The sequence below is a fragment of the Chlorocebus sabaeus genome, chromosome 2, assembly GCF_047675955.1.
Source record: "Chlorocebus sabaeus isolate Y175 chromosome 2, mChlSab1.0.hap1, whole genome shotgun sequence".
In the NCBI taxonomy this organism is placed as follows: domain Eukaryota; kingdom Metazoa; phylum Chordata; class Mammalia; order Primates; family Cercopithecidae; genus Chlorocebus; species Chlorocebus sabaeus.
Window position 1 is genome coordinate 10,098,714 of NC_132905.1, and position 19,076 is coordinate 10,117,789.

General features: G+C 41.3%; 1 protein-coding gene across 2 annotated transcripts in view; it reads left to right on the top strand.

The window, feature by feature from the left end:
- The first annotated feature begins 728 nt into the window (after window positions 1-728).
- BCAS1 (brain enriched myelin associated protein 1) overlaps window positions 729-19,076 on the top strand; it is a 113,436-nt gene continuing 95,088 nt past the window's right edge. For both annotated transcript variants that reach the window (XM_008013661.3, XM_008013687.3), the window contains exons 1-3: window positions 729-774; window positions 978-1,054; window positions 1,546-1,615. In XM_008013661.3, coding sequence (XP_008011852.3) covers window positions 771-774; window positions 978-1,054; window positions 1,546-1,615 — 151 coding nt within the window. In that variant the 5' untranslated portion in view covers window positions 729-770. The remainder of the gene's footprint in view (window positions 775-977; window positions 1,055-1,545; window positions 1,616-19,076) is intronic.

Consider the following 19,076-nt stretch of genomic DNA (forward strand, 5'->3'; position numbering starts at 1 on the left):
AGGCTATATCATACAGCCTAGGTGTGTAGTAGGCTATACCATCTATGATGTTCACACAACCATGAAATCATCTAACGATGCATTTCTCAGAACATTTCCTCCCCCTTGAGTGACACATGACCATATGTGTTAAATCAATGAAAGCATGAAGATATACCCAAGTAAGTATATAATTACAAACCCTGCTAAATGCTATGAAAAAAAAAGAAAGCAGTAGTGTAAAAGGTTTTAATAGGGGAATTAATTTAGTTTGAGAATAAGAAAAAGCTAAAAATTATTATTTCAATTACCCTCATTCTAAAATCTTAATAGCTGTGACTCTAGCTAAGAGAGAAAAAAAAATGCTATCTACACTGAATACACTTTTCATAATGATAAATATTTTCCCCTATCAGTGAAATGCAACTGAAAATTATGACTGCATTTAACTTTAATTCTGTTGAATAGATGAGTCCAAAATCTCATTTCTATTCCCCAAAATAAATATAAGCAATGATATAGTTTAGTTGTGTCTCTACGCAAAATCTTATCTTGAATTGTAATCTTCATAATCCCCACGTCAAGGGTGGGACCAGGTGGAGATAAATGGATCATTGGGCCAGTTTCCTCCATGCTGTTCTCGTGATACTGAGTGAGTCTCACGAGATCTGATGGTTTTATAAGCATCTGGCATTTTTCCCAGCTCGCGCTCATTCTCCTGGTACCCTGTGAAGAGGTGCCCTCTGCCGTGATTGTAAAATTTCCTGAGGCCTCCCCAGCCATGCGGAACCATGAGTCAGTTCAACCTCTTTTCTTTATAAATTACCCAGTCTCGGGTATTTCTTCATAGCAGTGTGAGAACGGACTAATACAAGCAATTTGTTCTGATGTCAGCTGATGATAATACAGCCATGGGCAACTTGCCAGGCCTCTGCACCTTAGGTAGCTTCGTTTGATTTTGAATTCTTTCTCTCTTCCTCTCTTTCTCTCCATTATAGGAGCAATGGGTAACCAAATGAGCGTTCCCCAAAGAGTTGAAGACCAAGAGAATGAACCAGAAGCAGAGATTTACAAGGTAGTGTAGTAACCATTAAAGGGGCATCAGCAGGAAAAAAAAAAAAAAATGAACTTCCTGTATTTGACAAGTGTGTTGACTAAAAAGTCCTGGCTGCTGATTGATTGTGTCTGTGTGTGCAAGACAGTGGAGTGAGGATAACCTAAAAGGTTTCAGAATCAGCACATTAAATTCGTGCTCCATCCCTGACTTGACAAGTGCCCATTTGAGCCTGGGGTCCCCTCCGTGCGAGGGGTCAGAGCTTCCTGTGAGGGTGGGATCCCCTGAGCTGAGGCACCGTGGTGTGCACTCATAATCACTGGAGTCCACTCTTGGAGTGAGTTATTTTGGTTCTCCGAGGTGTGATAGAAAGCTGGGGAGCTTCTAGAAACACAGCCTTTAAGCTAAGTTTAATTTTTGTGAGACATCCTTGTATCTTCGAGGTTCTTCCTTGAGTTCTTCTGATTTTGCCCCCAAAGATTTGTCTCACAATGTCACGTGGTCTGTTTCAGGACAACGCGTCTGCTCAGAACGGGGTTCCAGTGGTGATGTCGACCCACACAGTTCAGCACTTCGAGGAAGGTCAGTGGGAAGGGCACTCTGGGAAGGGCAGCTATCCTCTCATGGGGCAGGAGGGTCTGCAGGTGCTGTTTATGGTGAAAAAAAAAAAAGAGAGAGAGGGTTGAAGCCGCAGGTTCACTTTGAAAACACTTGCATTTGTTCCTTGGGCTACCATGCACGGGTGGCTTAAACAACAGAAATGTATTGTCTCACAGTGCTGAAGGCCAAAAGTTCAAAATAAAGTTCTCAGCAGCAGTGGTTCCTTCTGAGGATCATTAGGGAGAACATGTTCCATGCCACTCTCATCGGCTTGTGGATGGCCATCTTCTCCCTGCATCTTCATGCCATCTTCCCTCTATGCACGTCTAAATTCCCCTTCATCATATGAAAACAGTCATGCTGGATTAGGGCCCACTCTAATAACCTCACCTTAACTTGATCACCCGCAAAGATTCTGTTTCCAAATAAGGTCACATTCACAGGGGGTTAGGACTAGCAACTTTGGGGGCGATATGATGCAGCCATAACAATGGATCTCTTCTGAGTATGTGTGACAGCTGGGGGAGACTGAGGAGTTACAGCAGATAAGATTAAAGCAATAGAGTGAAAACATGAAGATTGGCAGACCTAGGTGGCAATCCCTGCCCTGCAGATGACTGGCTGTGTGACCTGGAACAAAACATCTGCTTTTCTCAGCCTCAGTTTTCTCATCTGTAAAATGAGGATAAAAGTACCTACCTCAGAGAATTGCTATGAGGATTAAAGGAGGTTGTTTATTAAACATTTAACATGGTCCCCAGTGATATTTCATATATTCCTTTCCCCAAAATGTGCACGGCCTCTGCCATTATCAGCACTTACGAATTCCTCCAAAACTGGTAAATTATACAAGACAGCAGAATTTTGTCCACATGAGGGCAGTGTTAAAACTGAGGCATATATTTACCTATTTGAGTTTATCCTGGAGTATAAGGCTATATATTCAATGCTTTCAGGGTGGTCAGGTTCTACTATGTGACAGATACATGTAAATTACATAAGAAGAGGTAGTACAGCCCAGTAGTTGAGGGTAAGAACTCTGCAATCAGACTGCTGGCTTTGCCACCTACTAGCTGTGTGACCTTGAGCAAGTTACATAACTTCTCTGAACCTCTGGCTCCTCATCCATACAGCGGAAGTAATAACAGTACCTATAGCATAAGCATCTGATATAACGAAAGCACATACTACAGTGCCTGACAGATAATAAGTGCTTCTATCATTATCATATTATGGTTATGGGTGTTTTCATTCACATATAAGATTCTGCGCTTCGGTTTCCTTTCCTGAGTAATGAAGGAGGTATATTATAGCATTGGTTCCAAAGGTTTTAGAATTTCCTGGGGAATGTATTAAAATTTCCATGCCCTAGTCTCATCCCATAGCTGCTATTCAGAACACCCTAAGGTTGGGGACTGAGAATCTGAACTATTAGGGGCTCTGTAGAAGGTTCTTTTTAAAAAAATTTCATAGCTTTAGGGTAAAAGTGGTTTTTGGTTACATGGATGTGATTATATAGTGGCAAAGTCTGGGCTTTTAATGTACCTGTTAGCCGAGTAGTGTACATTGTACCCAATAGGTAATTTTCAACCCTCATTCCACTCCCACCCTCCCTTCTTTGGAGTCTCCAATGTCCATTATACTACCCTATGACCCTGTATACACATAGCTTAGCTCCCACTTATAAGTGAGAACATGCAGCATTTGGTTTCTGTTCTTAAGTTGCTTCACTTAGAATAATGGCCTCCAGTTCCATCCAAGTTGCCTCAAAAGACATTATTTTGTTATTTTTATGGCTGAGTAGTATTCCATGGGGTGTGTGTGTGTGTATTTTATATATATATAATATAGATATAATATATAATATATATATAATATATATAATTATATATATATATATATAAAAAATCAACACATCCCTCACCATACATAGCTACTTTTTTGTTTTTGTTGTAGGGTGTGGTGAGGACCCTTACAATATACTCTTAGCAAATTTCAAGTAAGCAAAACAGTATTATTAACTTACATTTACCGTGCAACTTATTCATCTTATGAGTGAAAGTATGTACCCTTTGACCAAAATTTTCCCTGGACCTCAGCCCCTGGTAATCACCATTTTACTCTCTGCTTCTATGAATTCAACTTTTTTAGATTCCACATGTAAGTGAGATCATATAGTATTTGCCTTTCTGGGTCTAGCTCCTTTCACTTATCATAATAAAGTCCTCCAGGTTCATCGATGTCATTGCAAATGCCAATATTTCCTTCTTTTGTATGATTGAATATTCCATTGCATGTGTGTGTATTTATACACATGTATATGTGTGTGTCCATATATATATTTTATTTATCCATTCATCCACTGATGGACACATAGGTCATTCCTATATCTTGGCTATTGTGAATAATGCTGCAACGAACTTGGGACTACAGCTACCCTGCTTTCATTTTTTCAGATATATACCCAGAGGTGGATTGCTGAATCATATGGTAGTTGATATGGTTTTGCTCTGTGTCCCTACCTAAATCTCATTTTTAATTGCACTCCCATAATTCCTATGTGTTGTGGGAGGGACCCAGTGGGAGATAATTTGAATCATGGGGGCAGATTCCCCCATACTGTTCTCATGGTAGTAAATAAGTCTCATGAGATCTGATGGTTTTATCAGGGGCTTCCACTTTTGCATATTCCTCATTTTCTCTTGCCACCGCCATGTAAGAAGTGCCTTTCACCTCCCGCCATGATTCTGAGGCCTCCCCAGTCATGTGGATCTGTAAGTCCAATTCAACCTGTTTTTCTTCCCAGTCTCAGATATGTCTTTATCAGCAGTGTGAAAACAGACTAATATAGTAGTTTTATTTTTTAACTTTCTTAGGAACTTCCATACTATTTCCCATAATGACTATGCCAGTTTACATTCTCATTTTGGCCCAATTTTTAATTGGGTTGTTTTCAATTATCCTCTTATATTTAATAGGGAGTGCAAGGGCAGGGAATGAATAGGGAAAAATTGTTGGGATTGAGAAAGCCTGTCTCTCTACCCTTCTCTCTATCCTCCGTCTCACTCTCTCTTTTCTTTCCTCTCTCACCTGTAATATATTTATGTTTTATATATGTATATATATATATGCATGTGTATTAACATATATGAGCTATACATATGCATAGGTGCATATACATATGTGAGATATACATATATGTATGCATATTTCATATATGCATATGTATATCACAAAGATGTTCCCGAAAGGAGGAACACAGGCAAGAGAAACCTAGGACAACAGTCTGAAATAGCAGTTGCTGTGTGAACACCTGCACATGACAAGGGAAAAGAAACACACATTTACGAGTCATGGGTTATTTGTACCTCACCCTCATACCTGGCAGTCTTGCTTTCAACATCCTCAGCTACTACTGGAGAATTTGTAAAGAGTCCCAGTTAATCCCAAAGTAGCAATTTTGCCTGTTATTCATTTACATCTTCAACCTGTGCAACTTGCTTTAGAGTGATTACCCCTTTTAAGCTTATTATTGTCCTCATACTGTTTTCCTAAGATTATTAGCTAAGTTATAATTTTCAGTGCAGTTTTAAGGGGTATAAAAGTGGAATTCTGAGTGCCTTTTTTTGTCTTTCAGAGAGAATTCTTTGACCATGTCTTTTGATGCACATTTCTGTTGATCTCTGTTGGTGTATGCATATATGTATATAGATATAGAAAAGTCATTGGAAAAATATGTAAATAGAAATCTAGGTGACTGGTTTCTTTTTATCTATACTTTTCCTTTTTAAAAAAATTATAATTAAAACAGTTCATTGGTGATACAGTTTGGTTGTGTCCCCACCCAAATCTCATCTTCAACTGTAGCTCCCATAGTCCCTACGTGTTAAGGGAGGGACCCAGTGGGAGGTAATTGAATCATAGGGGCATGTTTTTCCCATGCTGTTCTCATGATAGTGAATAAGTCTCACGAGATTTGATGGTTTTATAAATGGGAGTTCCTCTGAGTATGCTCCCTTGCCTGCTGCCATGTAAGGCATCCTTTTGCTCTTCCTTTGTCATCTGCCATGATTGTGAGGTCTCCCCAGCCATGTGGAGCTGTGAATCCATTAAACCTCTTTCCTTTATAAATTACCCAGTCTTGGGTATGTCTTTATTAATAGCACGAGAACAGACTAATACAATTGGCATCCAATAGTATTTCCTATGAAGGCTTATTTAGAAGCAGCAATGGTACCGTGGCTAACCAAACAGCCAAAGAGGCTGGGATGCTACATTTGAATCATGGCTCCAATAAGTGAGCTTGGGCAAGTTTCTGAGCTTCTTTGTTCTGTCATCTATAAAATGGGAATTATAATAATGATAAGAGCAAGCTTCTAAGTTGTTGTATGGTTTAAATAAGTTGATACTCCTAAAACTCTCAGAACAGTGTCTGGCATGTGGTAAATACATAAGGAAAGTTATTCTGTCTTAGATTTAATGTCAATTGACTTAAAGACTGCCATTGCTGTTTGAAGTTAACTGTATTATTTCTGCCTAACATATCTTTTGGAACTTTAAAATCAAAAGTTAAAACTAGTCTTTCCGATATCCCTTATGCTTTGTAAGTCTTTTATTTGTCTTTAGATACAATGTGAGAGATATCAGTCAGGGAAAATACCTCTTTTAAACTAAAACATGAAATTACATTCTGTATCCTCCTAGAAAGAAATGTATCGTGTAGAGTGCTGTTTCTTAGTAAGAGCAAGCCATCATGGGAATTTGATATCAAACATTAAGTAATACAATCCACGTGGATTAGAGATCTTTCTTGAAAGCTTGGGATTATTATTCATCTTAAGTAATGATATATTGAAAAATCAAAATGTCTCAGTTTTTGCTTATGTTCTATTTCTAGCTTAACTCACCGATTTTAGATGTTATTTGAGTGTCCCGTTTTGGAGTAGGTTGTCAACGATGTTAAAGCAGCATACCATGTGATTTACCTGCAATGCCACTAAGACCAACACACTGGCTTGCAAACTTTGGGTGAGAGGCTTATGTGCTTGTTCTGCCAAAATACAATTGTTTAAATTAGTATCCTCAGTTTGTCTCTATCCTTTTCAAATAGTTTTTTTGTTTGAATCCAAAAATATCTGGAGAATTATTTGTATTAGAGCCAAATATCTATCATTAGAACAACAGTTAATCCAATTAGGGTATATCCATACAATGGTCTCGTGATCTGTTTGTGCTGCTATAACAAAATACCATAGACCGGGTAATTTATAAAGAGTAGAAATTTATTTCTCTTAGTTCTAGAGGCTGGGAAGTCCAAGATCAAAGCACCAGCAGGTTCAGTGTCTGGTGAGGGCCCTGTTCCATACTTCCAATATGGCACCTTGTTGCTGTGCCCACCAGAGTGGAGGAATGCTGTGTCCTCATACAGCAGAAGCGACAGAAGGGCGTGAAAGGGACTAGCTAGTTCCCTCAAGTCCTTTTATAAAGTCTATAATTCCATGTATGTGGTCTTTGCCCTCTAAACTTAATCAGCTCCTTAAGGCCCCACCTCTTAATATGATCACATGGTAATTAAGTTTCAACATATGAATTTTGGGGGACACATTCAGGCTGTAGCAGATGGTATATTCCTTAGCAATAAATAAGAAGGAACTACTGATCAATGCAACAGCATGGATGAATGTCAAAATTATTATACTAAGAAAAAGAAGCCAGACACAAAAGGCAACATACTACATGATTCCATGTATATAACATTCTAGAAAGGGCACAAATGTAGTGATAGCAAGTAGATCAGTAGTTGCCAGGGGCTGGGAATGGTTGAGACAGTCACTGCAGAGGGACATTAGGAAACTTTGGAATGATGGAGAAGCTTTATATCTTCATCATGATGGAGGTTACATGACTGTATATTTTGTCAAAATGCACTGAATTGTGCTATTAAAGTTGGTGGGTTTTATTGTATATAAATTATACTTCAATCAGATAAATCTGATTTTTGTAAATGTTGTTAAGGTACAATGAAGTTTTTTAAAAATCAGCATAGTTGGCCACGCGCAGGGGCTCACGCCTGTAATCCCAGCACTTTGGGAGGTCAAGACGGGTGGATCACCTGAGGTTGGGAGTTCGAGACCAGCCTGGTCAACGTGGTGAAACCCCATCTCTACTAAAAATGCAAAAATTAGCTGGGCGTGGTGACACACGTCTGTAATCCCAGATACTCAGGGGGCTGAGGAAGGAGAATCTCTCTTGAACCTGGGGAGGCGGATGTTGCAGTGAGCTGAGATCATGCCACTACACTCCAGAGTAAAAGACAGAGAGAGAATCCATCTCAACAACAACAACAACAACAAAAATCAGCATAGTCAAAAGCAGCTCACATCAACTAAAGAAAAAAAATAAATTCAATGAAGAATGGGTGAAATGTTAAAAGGGTGTCTTCTGCTCAACCAGTTCCTTTACTTCCTCTGAATTCATCACTGGGGGCAGGAGGAGTCTGCACAAAAGAAAGTAATGTGATGGGGAGGTGTTTTGTGAAGAGGTGACATCTCTTAGCTATTTTGTCAGCCCATTCCTCCCATATACTGCCCAGGGGAGGGAGACCTCAGGAGACTGTCACCTGGTACCTCTTGACCTCCCCCCAATAAGTGTGGTATGTGAATTTATTGCATCTCTTTGAATCAGACAACTTCAAATAGGACCACACCTCGCAGTTGAGCACATCACCTTCCTGTGGCGTGCAGAGATCCCCTGTTTTGTTCACATGCAAACTTTGGTGGATTGTGAAGGAGAAACTCAATCTCCCATGTCTCAGAGATCAGGCAGTTAGAAAGGACAGAACATTTAGTCCCACACACCACTGTCAGGCCAGACCAAATTAATCATCCTAGAAAGAGAATACTCTGTTCCATTTAGTGAAACATTACCACGGAGGTGCCACAACCCCTATTAATATGCAACAATCACTTTCCCACCAGTAAGAAAGGAGACTGACGGCTGCTCCTTACCTTTTTCACTCAAAAGCTAAAAAGAGAAGAGAAAGCCTAAGCCTAGAGATTCTGGGAAGGAAATACCTAAAAAGGCTTTTTTTTACCACCTTAAGAATATAGTTGTTTTCTATTTGTTTCTTTGCAAAAGACTCCCCTGAAGAGACAGATGGCCAGTATTAGCATAAAACCAAGCTCTGTGAGAGCACAGCTAATGCTGCTGTGATATAGTTAACGTTTTGTTCTTCAATAACAAAAACATAGTTTTTAAAGGCACATATGTTTTCAAGGGGGATCCCAGAGTCATCTTCTCACTCAAGCAGAGCTGAGGTGTTGGGGAGGGATGCAAGGGGAGGCAGAGTGTGGACGGCCAGGGCAAAGAAGGCAAGTGGGCAAGTGGGGATGACACGCTGTCCTCACAGGTGACATCCAGGACTAGATGAGGTAATGCATTAAGAGCTAAGTGAATCCCATTCATGAAATTGTAATATCACTGACATGTATCTGTGTATGTACTGTATCTGTGCTCTGTACATAAAAGGAATCAGTTTTGTTCATCCTCCCTCACACAACCAATTTTCGCCCCCTCGGGATTAATACCATCCCCACTGAGACTGCATACACTAGGGAGTGCAACTTACGCGATTTCTTCGTATATGAGACCACAGAGTCCACAGCTAAGAGTCCAGCACATGGCATGGTGCCCCTCCTCCCATCAAATGCTCACATCTAATCTTCAGCACCTATGAGTATGTGACCTTACATGGCAAAAGGACTTTGCAGATGTGACTAAGGAATGTGAGATGATGATATTATCCTGGATTATCCAGGTGGACTCAATGTGATCATAAGGGTCTTCATAAGAGGGAGGCAGAAGGGTTGGAGTAGGAAAAGGTGTGATTATGGGAGCAGATGTCACAGACAGAGAGAGACTTAAAGATGCTACACTGCTGGCCTGGAAGCTGGAGGATGCAGCCACAAGCCAAGGAATGTAGGTGACCTCTGGATACTAGAGAAGAGAAGGAAATAGATTCTCCCCTACAGCCTCTAGACGCTGACCCATTTTTGACCTACAACCTTAATATATTTGTGCTGGGGCATTTGGGGTAATTTGTTACAGCAATCGGAAATGGAACCGTATCCTCTCAAGCATAGGACTCTAACAGACCCGGGCATAGGTTTTGGCTCTGCCACTCACTAGCTATACAACCTTGGCAAGGAAGTTGTATTCTGAGTCTCATCTGTAAAATTGGAATAATAGTATGAACTTTGTAGGGGAGCTCTAAAAACAGCAGCTGGCACAAGATAAATGTGCTGAAATAAAGGATTCTGGGCAAAACCAAAAGTAGAGGCTATTGGGGTGGGTGCAGTGGTTCAAGCCTAAAATCCCAGCACTTTGGGAGGCTGAGGTGGGAGGATTGCTTGAGTCCAAGAGTTTGAGTTCAGCCTGGGCAACAGAGAGACGCCATCTCTATTTAAAAACAAAAAAACAAAAAGTAGAGGCTATTCTCATACTTATTATTTACTGTTGGCTTTCCCTGACATATCACCTGATCAGATTTTCCCACCTGCATGTTATTTTTGCCTAAAACTTCATAGATCTTTGGAGAAATAAAAATGCTGATTTTTGCCCTTCTTTGATTCCTTTCTAGCAAATTTGTGACATTAGTTCTCAGACCTCACTGCTGATGTATGTCAGAGACTAAGACATGCCTTCTCTGCCAGGACATATCATTTTCCAGAAACAGAAGGAATGTTTGACCTGGATAAGAGGTTTCTAAAATTAGTATCTTCCTTTTTGCTCCTAGTCATTGTTCCTAAAAAGAATTGACTAATTTTGCTTTTTTTTTTTTAAAAAAAAAAAAAAAAAAAAAAAAGATGTTAAGTGGAATCATTTTATTGGATTGAAAATTCTAACTTGAGCAAAGTGCTCCTGCCAATAACATAATGAGTGAGAAGAGAAGCATTTGCCAATATCAATGCCTGGGTAAAGTGCGATGGGAGACCCAATGCCAAAAAGCATAGCTCCCTGATGTAGTAAAAAATATAGGCAACAGCACTTGTCTGGAAGGGAGCAAATACATGTGTTCTCCTAGTGTCCACTATTTCCCTCCAATTGGTCTTATTTTTTATCTGTTTCCAAACTCAGGTAAAAGTCCCTGAGAGCAGGGCGCTTGCCATCCTTTTTTGTTATGAGGGTCCCAGAGCTCAGCACAAGGCCTGAGATACACTAAAGACTTAGAAATGGTTGATGAATGAACAGTGGCATATTAAGCCAGTGGAAGCAGAGGAGCAAAATAATAAGGCCGAAGGGCAAGTTCCCAGACTCTGCTGCACTCAGCTTCAAGGAATGCAACCCTGGCTAAGTAAATATCACTTTTAATTTGAGCAAGAAGTCTGGAGGTGGCAGTTCTAAATTTGGTGCAGCAGTCTGACAGCCTCATCAAAACACCAAGTACATGAGCCAATTGTGTCACTCCTGCTCACAAGATGGCTGTCACAGAACCAAACATCACATCTCTACATCATGGGATCCAAAAGCAGGAGGGGAAGGCCAAACTTTGCCACCATTTTTTTTTCTCCTTGTATTATGAGAGGAAGGAGGATCTTTCCGCGAAGCCTCTGCCCCCATGTAGGCATCCTCTTATTGGCCAGAGCTATATCACATGGCCCATACCAGCTGCATGGGATGCAGGGAATCAAGCATCTCTCTGAGATGCAGGCGAATAATAATAATACATGGTTGGGGCTGGAGAGGATTGGCTATTGGGCAGGCCACAAGCAGTGTCTGCCAGAGGTGATTCCAAAGAATTATTAGAATTGAGCAACGGAGTGTAGTTCATATCCTTACTCTGGCCTTTCAAAAGACGTTAAGGAGATCTAACTCACGTCCTGAACACCACTTTTCTCTCTCCTCCTACCACATTGCTATGTGTCTCTCACTCAAGAGGCTCCCTATCCTCAACTCTCCACCTTGAATCTCTGCAAGACACCCCATCCTCGTGAGGCAGGGGAATAGGGTCTGGAGGCGGGGAAGCTAAGGACTTCCTAGAACTAAGTCGAGCAGAAAACCCTCCACTTTCTATGCCCAACTACGGGCGTAACTCCACTTCAGCTGTGGCAGGAAATATCCTCTTCATTTGCATAGGATGTACACCAACTTCATCCTCTTCATTTACGTAGAGCATACACCAAGTAACCAATGGGAAACTGCTAGAGGTTATTTAAACTCCAGAAAATTCTGTAACCAGCACTCTTAAGCCACTTGCTCGAACCTGCTCCCACTCTGTGGAGTGTACTTTCATTTCTATAAATCTGTGCTTTCATTGCTTTGTGCATTTTGTCCAATTTTTTTTGTTCAAAACACCAAGAACCTGGACGACTCTCCACTGATAACACTCACAGGCACTCTCCTTTCTTCTTTCCCTCCGTTGCACTGTATCACCGCTCAGTCTAAAGTAATAACAGAGAGTTCTGAACACTGGCTCTCCCAGATGGCCCAACAGCTCCTTGTGCCTCTGTCTTCCTTGGGAGTGAGCAAGAGCCCTGGGGAAATCTCATCCTTCCCAAACTCAGTGCTTTTTCTCACCAAAAAGCCTAGTGGAGAATTCCTGTTAGATAAAGTTATCTTCCCTATTGCATTATTGTGGTTGATAGTCTCCAAAGATGCACACACACACAACCCACCACCCAATAACCCATGCTTCCTGGTATTCACACCCCTGTGTATTTCCCTCTGGGCTAGTCCTATATAACCAACAGTATGTAGTAGAAGGGATGACACAGGACTTTCAAGAAGCCTTTTAAGAAGACTTGGAGTTTCTGCCTTGTCTCTTGCAACACTAGCTCTGGGAAAGGCTAGACACAATGTCAGAAGTTCTACCCTGAGATTGCCACGCTGTGAGATAGCCCAGGCTAGTCACATGAAGAAGCCATGAGGCAAGAGAGAGGTGCCCAGCCAGTCCCCAAATATTCCGGCCAACCCAGTCCAGGAACAAGACCTGTGGGTAAAGAAAACATCACGGGCATTTCAGCTAATAGATGCCATATGAGGAAGGACCATGGAAACCAGCCCATAGCCGGAACTAAAGCTCCAGACATATGTCCCTGTGTGAGCCGTCCTAGCCATCTTCATCCTTTCAAGGCACCCCAGCTGTGGCTCCAGACATCATAGAGCAAAGATAAGCTGATCCTATCGTCTCTGCCTGAATTCTCCTTTTTTTTTTTTTTTTTTTTTTTTTGAGACAGAATCTCACTCTGTCACCCTGACTGGAGTAGAGTGGCACGATCTTGGCTTGCTGCAACCTCCATCTCCCAGATTCAAGTGATTCTCCTGCCTCAGTCTCTCGAGTAGCTGGGATTACAAGCACGTGCCACCATGCCTGGCTAATTTTTGTATTTTTAGTAGAGACAGGTTTTCACCATGTTGGCCAGGCTGCTCTGGAACTACTTAACTTCAGGTGATCTGCCCACCTCAGCCTCCCAAAGTGCTGGAACTACAGGTGTGAGCCACTGCACCTGGTGTCTGCGTGAATTCTTTTTTTAGTGAATTCTTTTTTGGTTTGTTTTTTTGTTTTTTTGTTTTTTGGAGATGGAGTCTCACACTGTCCACTGGGCTGGAGTGCAGTGGCATGATCTTAGCTCACTGCAACTTCCACCTACCGGCTTCAAGTGATTCTCCTGCCTCAGCCTCCCAAGTAGCTGGGATTACAGGCACCTGCCACCACACCCAGCTAATTTTTTGTATTTTTAGTAGAGACAGAGTTCCACTATGTTGGCCAGGCTGGTCTCAAACTCCTGACCTCGTGATCCACCCACCTCAGTCTCCCGAAGTGCTAGGATTATAGGCATGAGCCACCACGCCCGGCCCCGAATTCTTAATGCATGGAATCATGAGCTAATAAAATGGTGGTTAAGTCATTGATTTTGGGGATGCTTGTTACACAGCCATAGATAACTGAAATAACTATTAGTATGCATTTTAATTCTTTGTATTTTATTTTTACATGCATATATACTTACATAAATACTAATTAACATATATGAATAAATGCAATAATATTTTCTGTTATATTGTTTTGGTGAAACCTTTCTTTCTCTTTTTCTTATTGGCTCCTTCCTCATCTCACATCTTCCCTACCCCCTCCAAGGACACCCAAGCTAACAACCTAATATTTCTTCTTTCATATTTTTCTCCTTGTTCTATACTTTGTAAAAGACAAATCTGAGACACAATAAAATTTCGAAGAGTTTATCTGAATAGAGGCAATTCATTAATTTGAGAAAACAAAACCAAAAGGATTTAGTGTTTTGATGACAAAGCATCACATGCAAGAATGTAGGGAAAATGCAGAAGTATAATATAACATTTTTTTGATTTGTTACAATTACACAGCTGCCTTGTTTGATCATCTCATTGGAAAGTGCCCAGTTATATAATTTTAAATTTGTTGACTGTTTCTGATTGGTTGAGCTCAATTTCTGTTTTTCTTTAGCATAGGCATTTACAAGAAACAGTTCGAGTTGTTTTGCTTAGGTTTGCAAATCAAGCAAGGTTTAAGTCACTTATATGGTCTAATAGGCTTTGTCTGCTCAGGGATTCTTCAGGTCTGGTCTTTATTTTAATTTACTTTAACAATCCCCATACAGACATTTCCCAGCACATCCATTAATAGTGTTATTTTTTCACTGTAATAATCTTCCCCATCTCACTTAACAATATGTGGAAATCCCTCCAGATTCAACTGGTATAACTTTAATCCATTTTTTTTAAAGCTACAATGTACTTCAAGGTATAGACATACTATAATTCATTCAGCCATTATGCTAATGTTGGGCATTCAGTTTTTTTCTTATTTTTCTCTGACAATTTTTACCTGGGCGTAAATTTTTTTTGTTTTGTTTGTTTGTTTGTTTGTTGTTTTTGTTTTTGTTTTAGATGAGGTCTTGCTCTGTCACCCAGCTGGAGTGCAGTGGCATGATCATGGCTCACTGCAGCCTTGACCTCCAGGGCTCAAGGAATCCTCTTGCCTCAGCCTCCTGTGTAACTGGGATCACAGGCACACACCACCATACCTTGCTAATTTTTTAATTTTTTTGTAAATTATTTTCTGTAAATTATTTTTTTGTTATCCAGGCTGGTCTCAAACTCCTGGGCTCAAGTGACCCTCCCTCTTTGGCCTCCCACATTGCTGGGATTAGAGGCGTGAGTCACAGCACTCCACTGGCATAAGTATTTTTAAACTCCTAATGTTTATCCAATATTGAAAGTTATTTGGAATACGCTTAGAAAATTTCTTTTTTTTTTTTCTTTTCTTTCTTTTTTTTTTTTTTTGAGACAGAGTCTCCTTCTGCCGCCCAAGCTGGAGTGCAGTGGCGCAATCTCAGCTCACTGCAACCTCCACCTCCAGGGTTCAAGCGATTCTCATGCCTCAGCCTCCCTGGTAGCTGAGATTCCAGGCGCGCACCACCGTGTCTGGCTAATTTTTGTATTTTTAGTAGAGATAGGGTTTCACTATGTTGGCCAGGCTAGTCTCAAACTCCTGACCTCAGGTAATCCACCAACATTGGTCTCCCAAAGTGCTAGGATTATAGGCATGAGCCACCACGCCCGGCCGGAAAATTTCTTATTCACATTTTTCAGAAATAAAACATTGACATTTCTGTTTTAAATTTTTAAGGATTTTTTTTTTACTTACCATGACTGATACTGTGGACACAACTTACTGTTTCATGGCTCATATAGTCTGATTTTATTAACTGCTATACAACTGCTGCTTGAGTAATACGCAACTTTCTCTTTGTCTCTTCGGACTGAGAAGAAAACGAGGCAGCACACTTGGGCTCGAAAGATAAAAACATTGGCAACGTTTCAGGATCACTTGTCTCTGTCTTGGAGAATAGACCAAGAGAGATAGGAGAGACCAAGAGACAACATGGAAAAAAAAAACATGAAAAGAGAAACAGCATTGACAAATAACAGCTGCACTCAGTTCTCTTCCTCAAGGTGCATTTTAACCAGATCTTGAAATCGAATAAACACACCTACAATTCTAATCCTAGAGTGGACATTTTTTTAAAAATCTGCTTTTCGTATCCTTTTACCACACCAAAAAGAGCTTACCAACAATTTTCATTTAACAAAGATAAAAATAATCAGTGAGACCAAAGAAATGGTAAGGTGCCCTCCAAGTTTCTGGACGCTTATCAATGAAAGCACATACTGTATCAGTGGGTAGGATCTGTTACATGCGAAGCGTACCTCAAAGAGCAAATGTTTCTGGGAACAAGAACTGAAAAATGTAAGCAGAGCCTGCCTCCATGTGTGGGTAAAATGGCAGAGCCCAATAGCAGTGATTCTCGGAGTTGTCCCTGGGCCAGCAGCATCACATCACCTGGGAACCTGCTAGATGTGCAGTTTTTGCAGCTGGAGCCCAGACCTCCTGAGTCAGAAACACCCCGTCCCCTGGGGGTGGGGCCCAGCTATCTGTTCCCACAACCCCTCCCGGGTGTTCTTGCGCTGGCTCAAGTCTGAGCACCATGTAAGAACTGGCTCAAGGCTCCGAGTGAAATGGAGTTTGCAGGGAACTGGAAAGTCTCCTTGTTTACGGGGCTCCACGCAGCTTCGAGGATGGCTGCCCTGGGAAACCCTTAGCCAATAATAAGATATTTCTCTGACAGCCTGATTTGAGGTCTTTCAAATGAAATTTCCCAATTCAAAAAAATATAAACACTGTGTTGGCCAAACATCGGCAGACCTCATAGTTGGCAACCTCCGATAGTGCGAAGTTTATTTTTTTCCCTACTTCAAGTCCCTCAGAAAAGATGGCTATAAAAAAATCATCATCATCATCATCATCCTCAAGCTATCATAGCTTCAAGCAACGAAACATTGAAATCCTGTAACCAATTTCAGCTGTGCTTGCAGATTTCTGGGCTCACCAGGCACCCCGCCCATCACACTGTGCTTCCCGCGTGTATTTTCCACAGAGAGGGACAGTGGTAGGATGTTGCCAGTGGCTGGTCCTCTTTGCAGCTTTCTGTCACGTAGTCTTAAGCCAGTAAGTTGGCTACGTGGTTAATTCATGAGTCCTCTTAAAAATTCCTTCTGAGAGTTACATCAACTCCAGGTGATGTAAAAGGAAAAGCTGGATTTCCTGAATTTGCCAAGCAGAGGCTCAGACTCTGCGATATGGAGATGTCCCCAAGGCCATGATACTGGCTCAGCAAGCAGGGCCCACCCGGCCTATCAACCCCTCCAGTCAAAGCTGATGCTCATTAGTGAGAAACCGCCTCACTGCTGGGCCAGCCCCAGGCAAATCGGGAAATAGGTCAAACGTCCGCTTTGAATCCCACCTTTTGTAGTTCCCTGCTTTCATTTTTTCTTTTCATTATTTCTTTATTTCTTAATGGCACGGATGGGGTAGATGCATATACATAGTAAACATTCTGAGTGACATACATAATAAGATAAGGCAGAGAAAAAATCCCCACCCTGACTAATGGCTCCCCAAACCCCATCCCAAATTTCCTTCCTTAGAGGTAAATACTCTACAGTTTCTTGTATCCAGAGGTATCCCAAGCAGGTCTATTTATAAATTCTCTCCTCAACTTCTTGACACCATTTTTTAAAAATGGAAACATACTGTACATGCTTTTGGATACAGTTTTTTTTTTCTTACTAAAATTCCATGGGGAATTTGAATGCCTGTGGAGTATTTTATTGTAGGGACATGTGATTGTTTATTTTTTTAAACTTTTATTTAGGTTCAGAGTACATGTGCAGGTTTGTTATATAGGTAAACTTGCGTCGTGGGGGTTTGTTGTACAGATTATTATGTCACCCAGGTACTAAGCCTAGTACCCAATAGTTATTTTTTCTGATCTTCTTCCTCCTCCACCCTCAAGTAGGCTCTGTGTCAGTCGTTCCCCTCTTTGTGTCCATGTGTCCTCAAGGACACATGATAATTTATTGAACTGGGTTTCTACTAATAAGTGTTTGGGTCATTTCGAGTTTTTTGCTACAACTACTAGTAGTCCAGCAAATAGTTCCATACGTAAGCCTGTTTACCCCTATGCAATTATATTTCTAGGATAATGTTCTAGAAGTGGAAGTTAGACTCATAGTGTTTGTGACATTTTAAGTATTAATAGATATTACTGGCCAGGCGCGGTGGCTCAAGCCTGTAATCCCAGCACTTTGGGAGGCCAAGACGGGTGGATCATGAGGTCAGGAGATCAAGACCATCCTGGCTAATACAGTGAAACCCCGTCTCTATTAAAAAATACAAAAAACTAGCCGGACGAGGTGGCGGGCGCCTGTGGTCCCAACTACTCGGGAGGCTGAGGCAGGAGAATGGCGTGAACCCGGGAGGCGGAGCTTGCAGTGAGCTGAGATCCGGCCACTGCACTCCAGCCTGGGCGACAGAGCGAGACTCCGTCTCAAAAAAAAAAAAAAAAAAAAAAAGAGATTAGTTTTTTCCCTATTCCCAACCACTGGCAACCACTAGTCTGTTTTCTGCCTCGATGGATTTGCCTATTCTAGACACTTTATATAAGTGGAATCATACAATATTTTGCTTTTTGTGTCTGGCGTCTTTCACTTAGCATCATGCTTCCAAGTATAAAGCATGATATAACATGGATCAGTGCTTTGTTTCTTCTTATGGTTGGTTAATACTCTATTGTATGCAAATGCTAGATTTCCTTTTTCCAATCAATGGATATTTGGGTTGTTTCCACTTTTCAGCTGTTATGAAAATGCTGCTATGGACATTTGTGTACAAGTTTTTGTGTGGACATATGTTTTCATTTTCTTGCTTACCTAGGAATGGAATTGCTGGGTCTTAGGGTAGCTCCATGTTTAACTTTTCCAGGAACTGTTAAACTGCTTTCCAAAGCAGCTGTACCATGTCACGTTCCCGCCAGCAATGCGTGAGCGTTCCGATGTTTCCACATCTTCCCTAACGCTGGTTATTGTCTGTCTGATGATGGCCATGCTCGTGGGTGTGAGGACGGATCAGGCTGTGGCTTCGACTGCACTTCCCTAATGAGATGATGCCAGGCATCTTTTTACGAGTTCCTTGGCCATTTGTATATCTGCTCCGAAGAAAGCAGTATTGTCCTGATTTGGCTACTTTGCTGCACCCTGAGCCTCTTGTCTCTATTTCCTGTGTAATTTTTCCAGAGTCTCAAAGTAATAATAGTCACCCTTGGGCAATCTTCTGTGTCCTGAACTCAACCTGCCCCTCAACCCCGTCTCCACAGCTGACCCGTGGTGTCCTAACAACGGAAGCCACTGATGGAATAATAGACCACATCCCCTGGTAAGCTGCTTTACCACTTAAAAGGTGCTTGAGACACTCATTGCTGCTGGAAATGTGAACCTCTAGAGCCTTTTTAAGAAAAGAATATGGCAGTGTCTGTTTTTAAAAAATAATTGCATATTGATTTGTGTG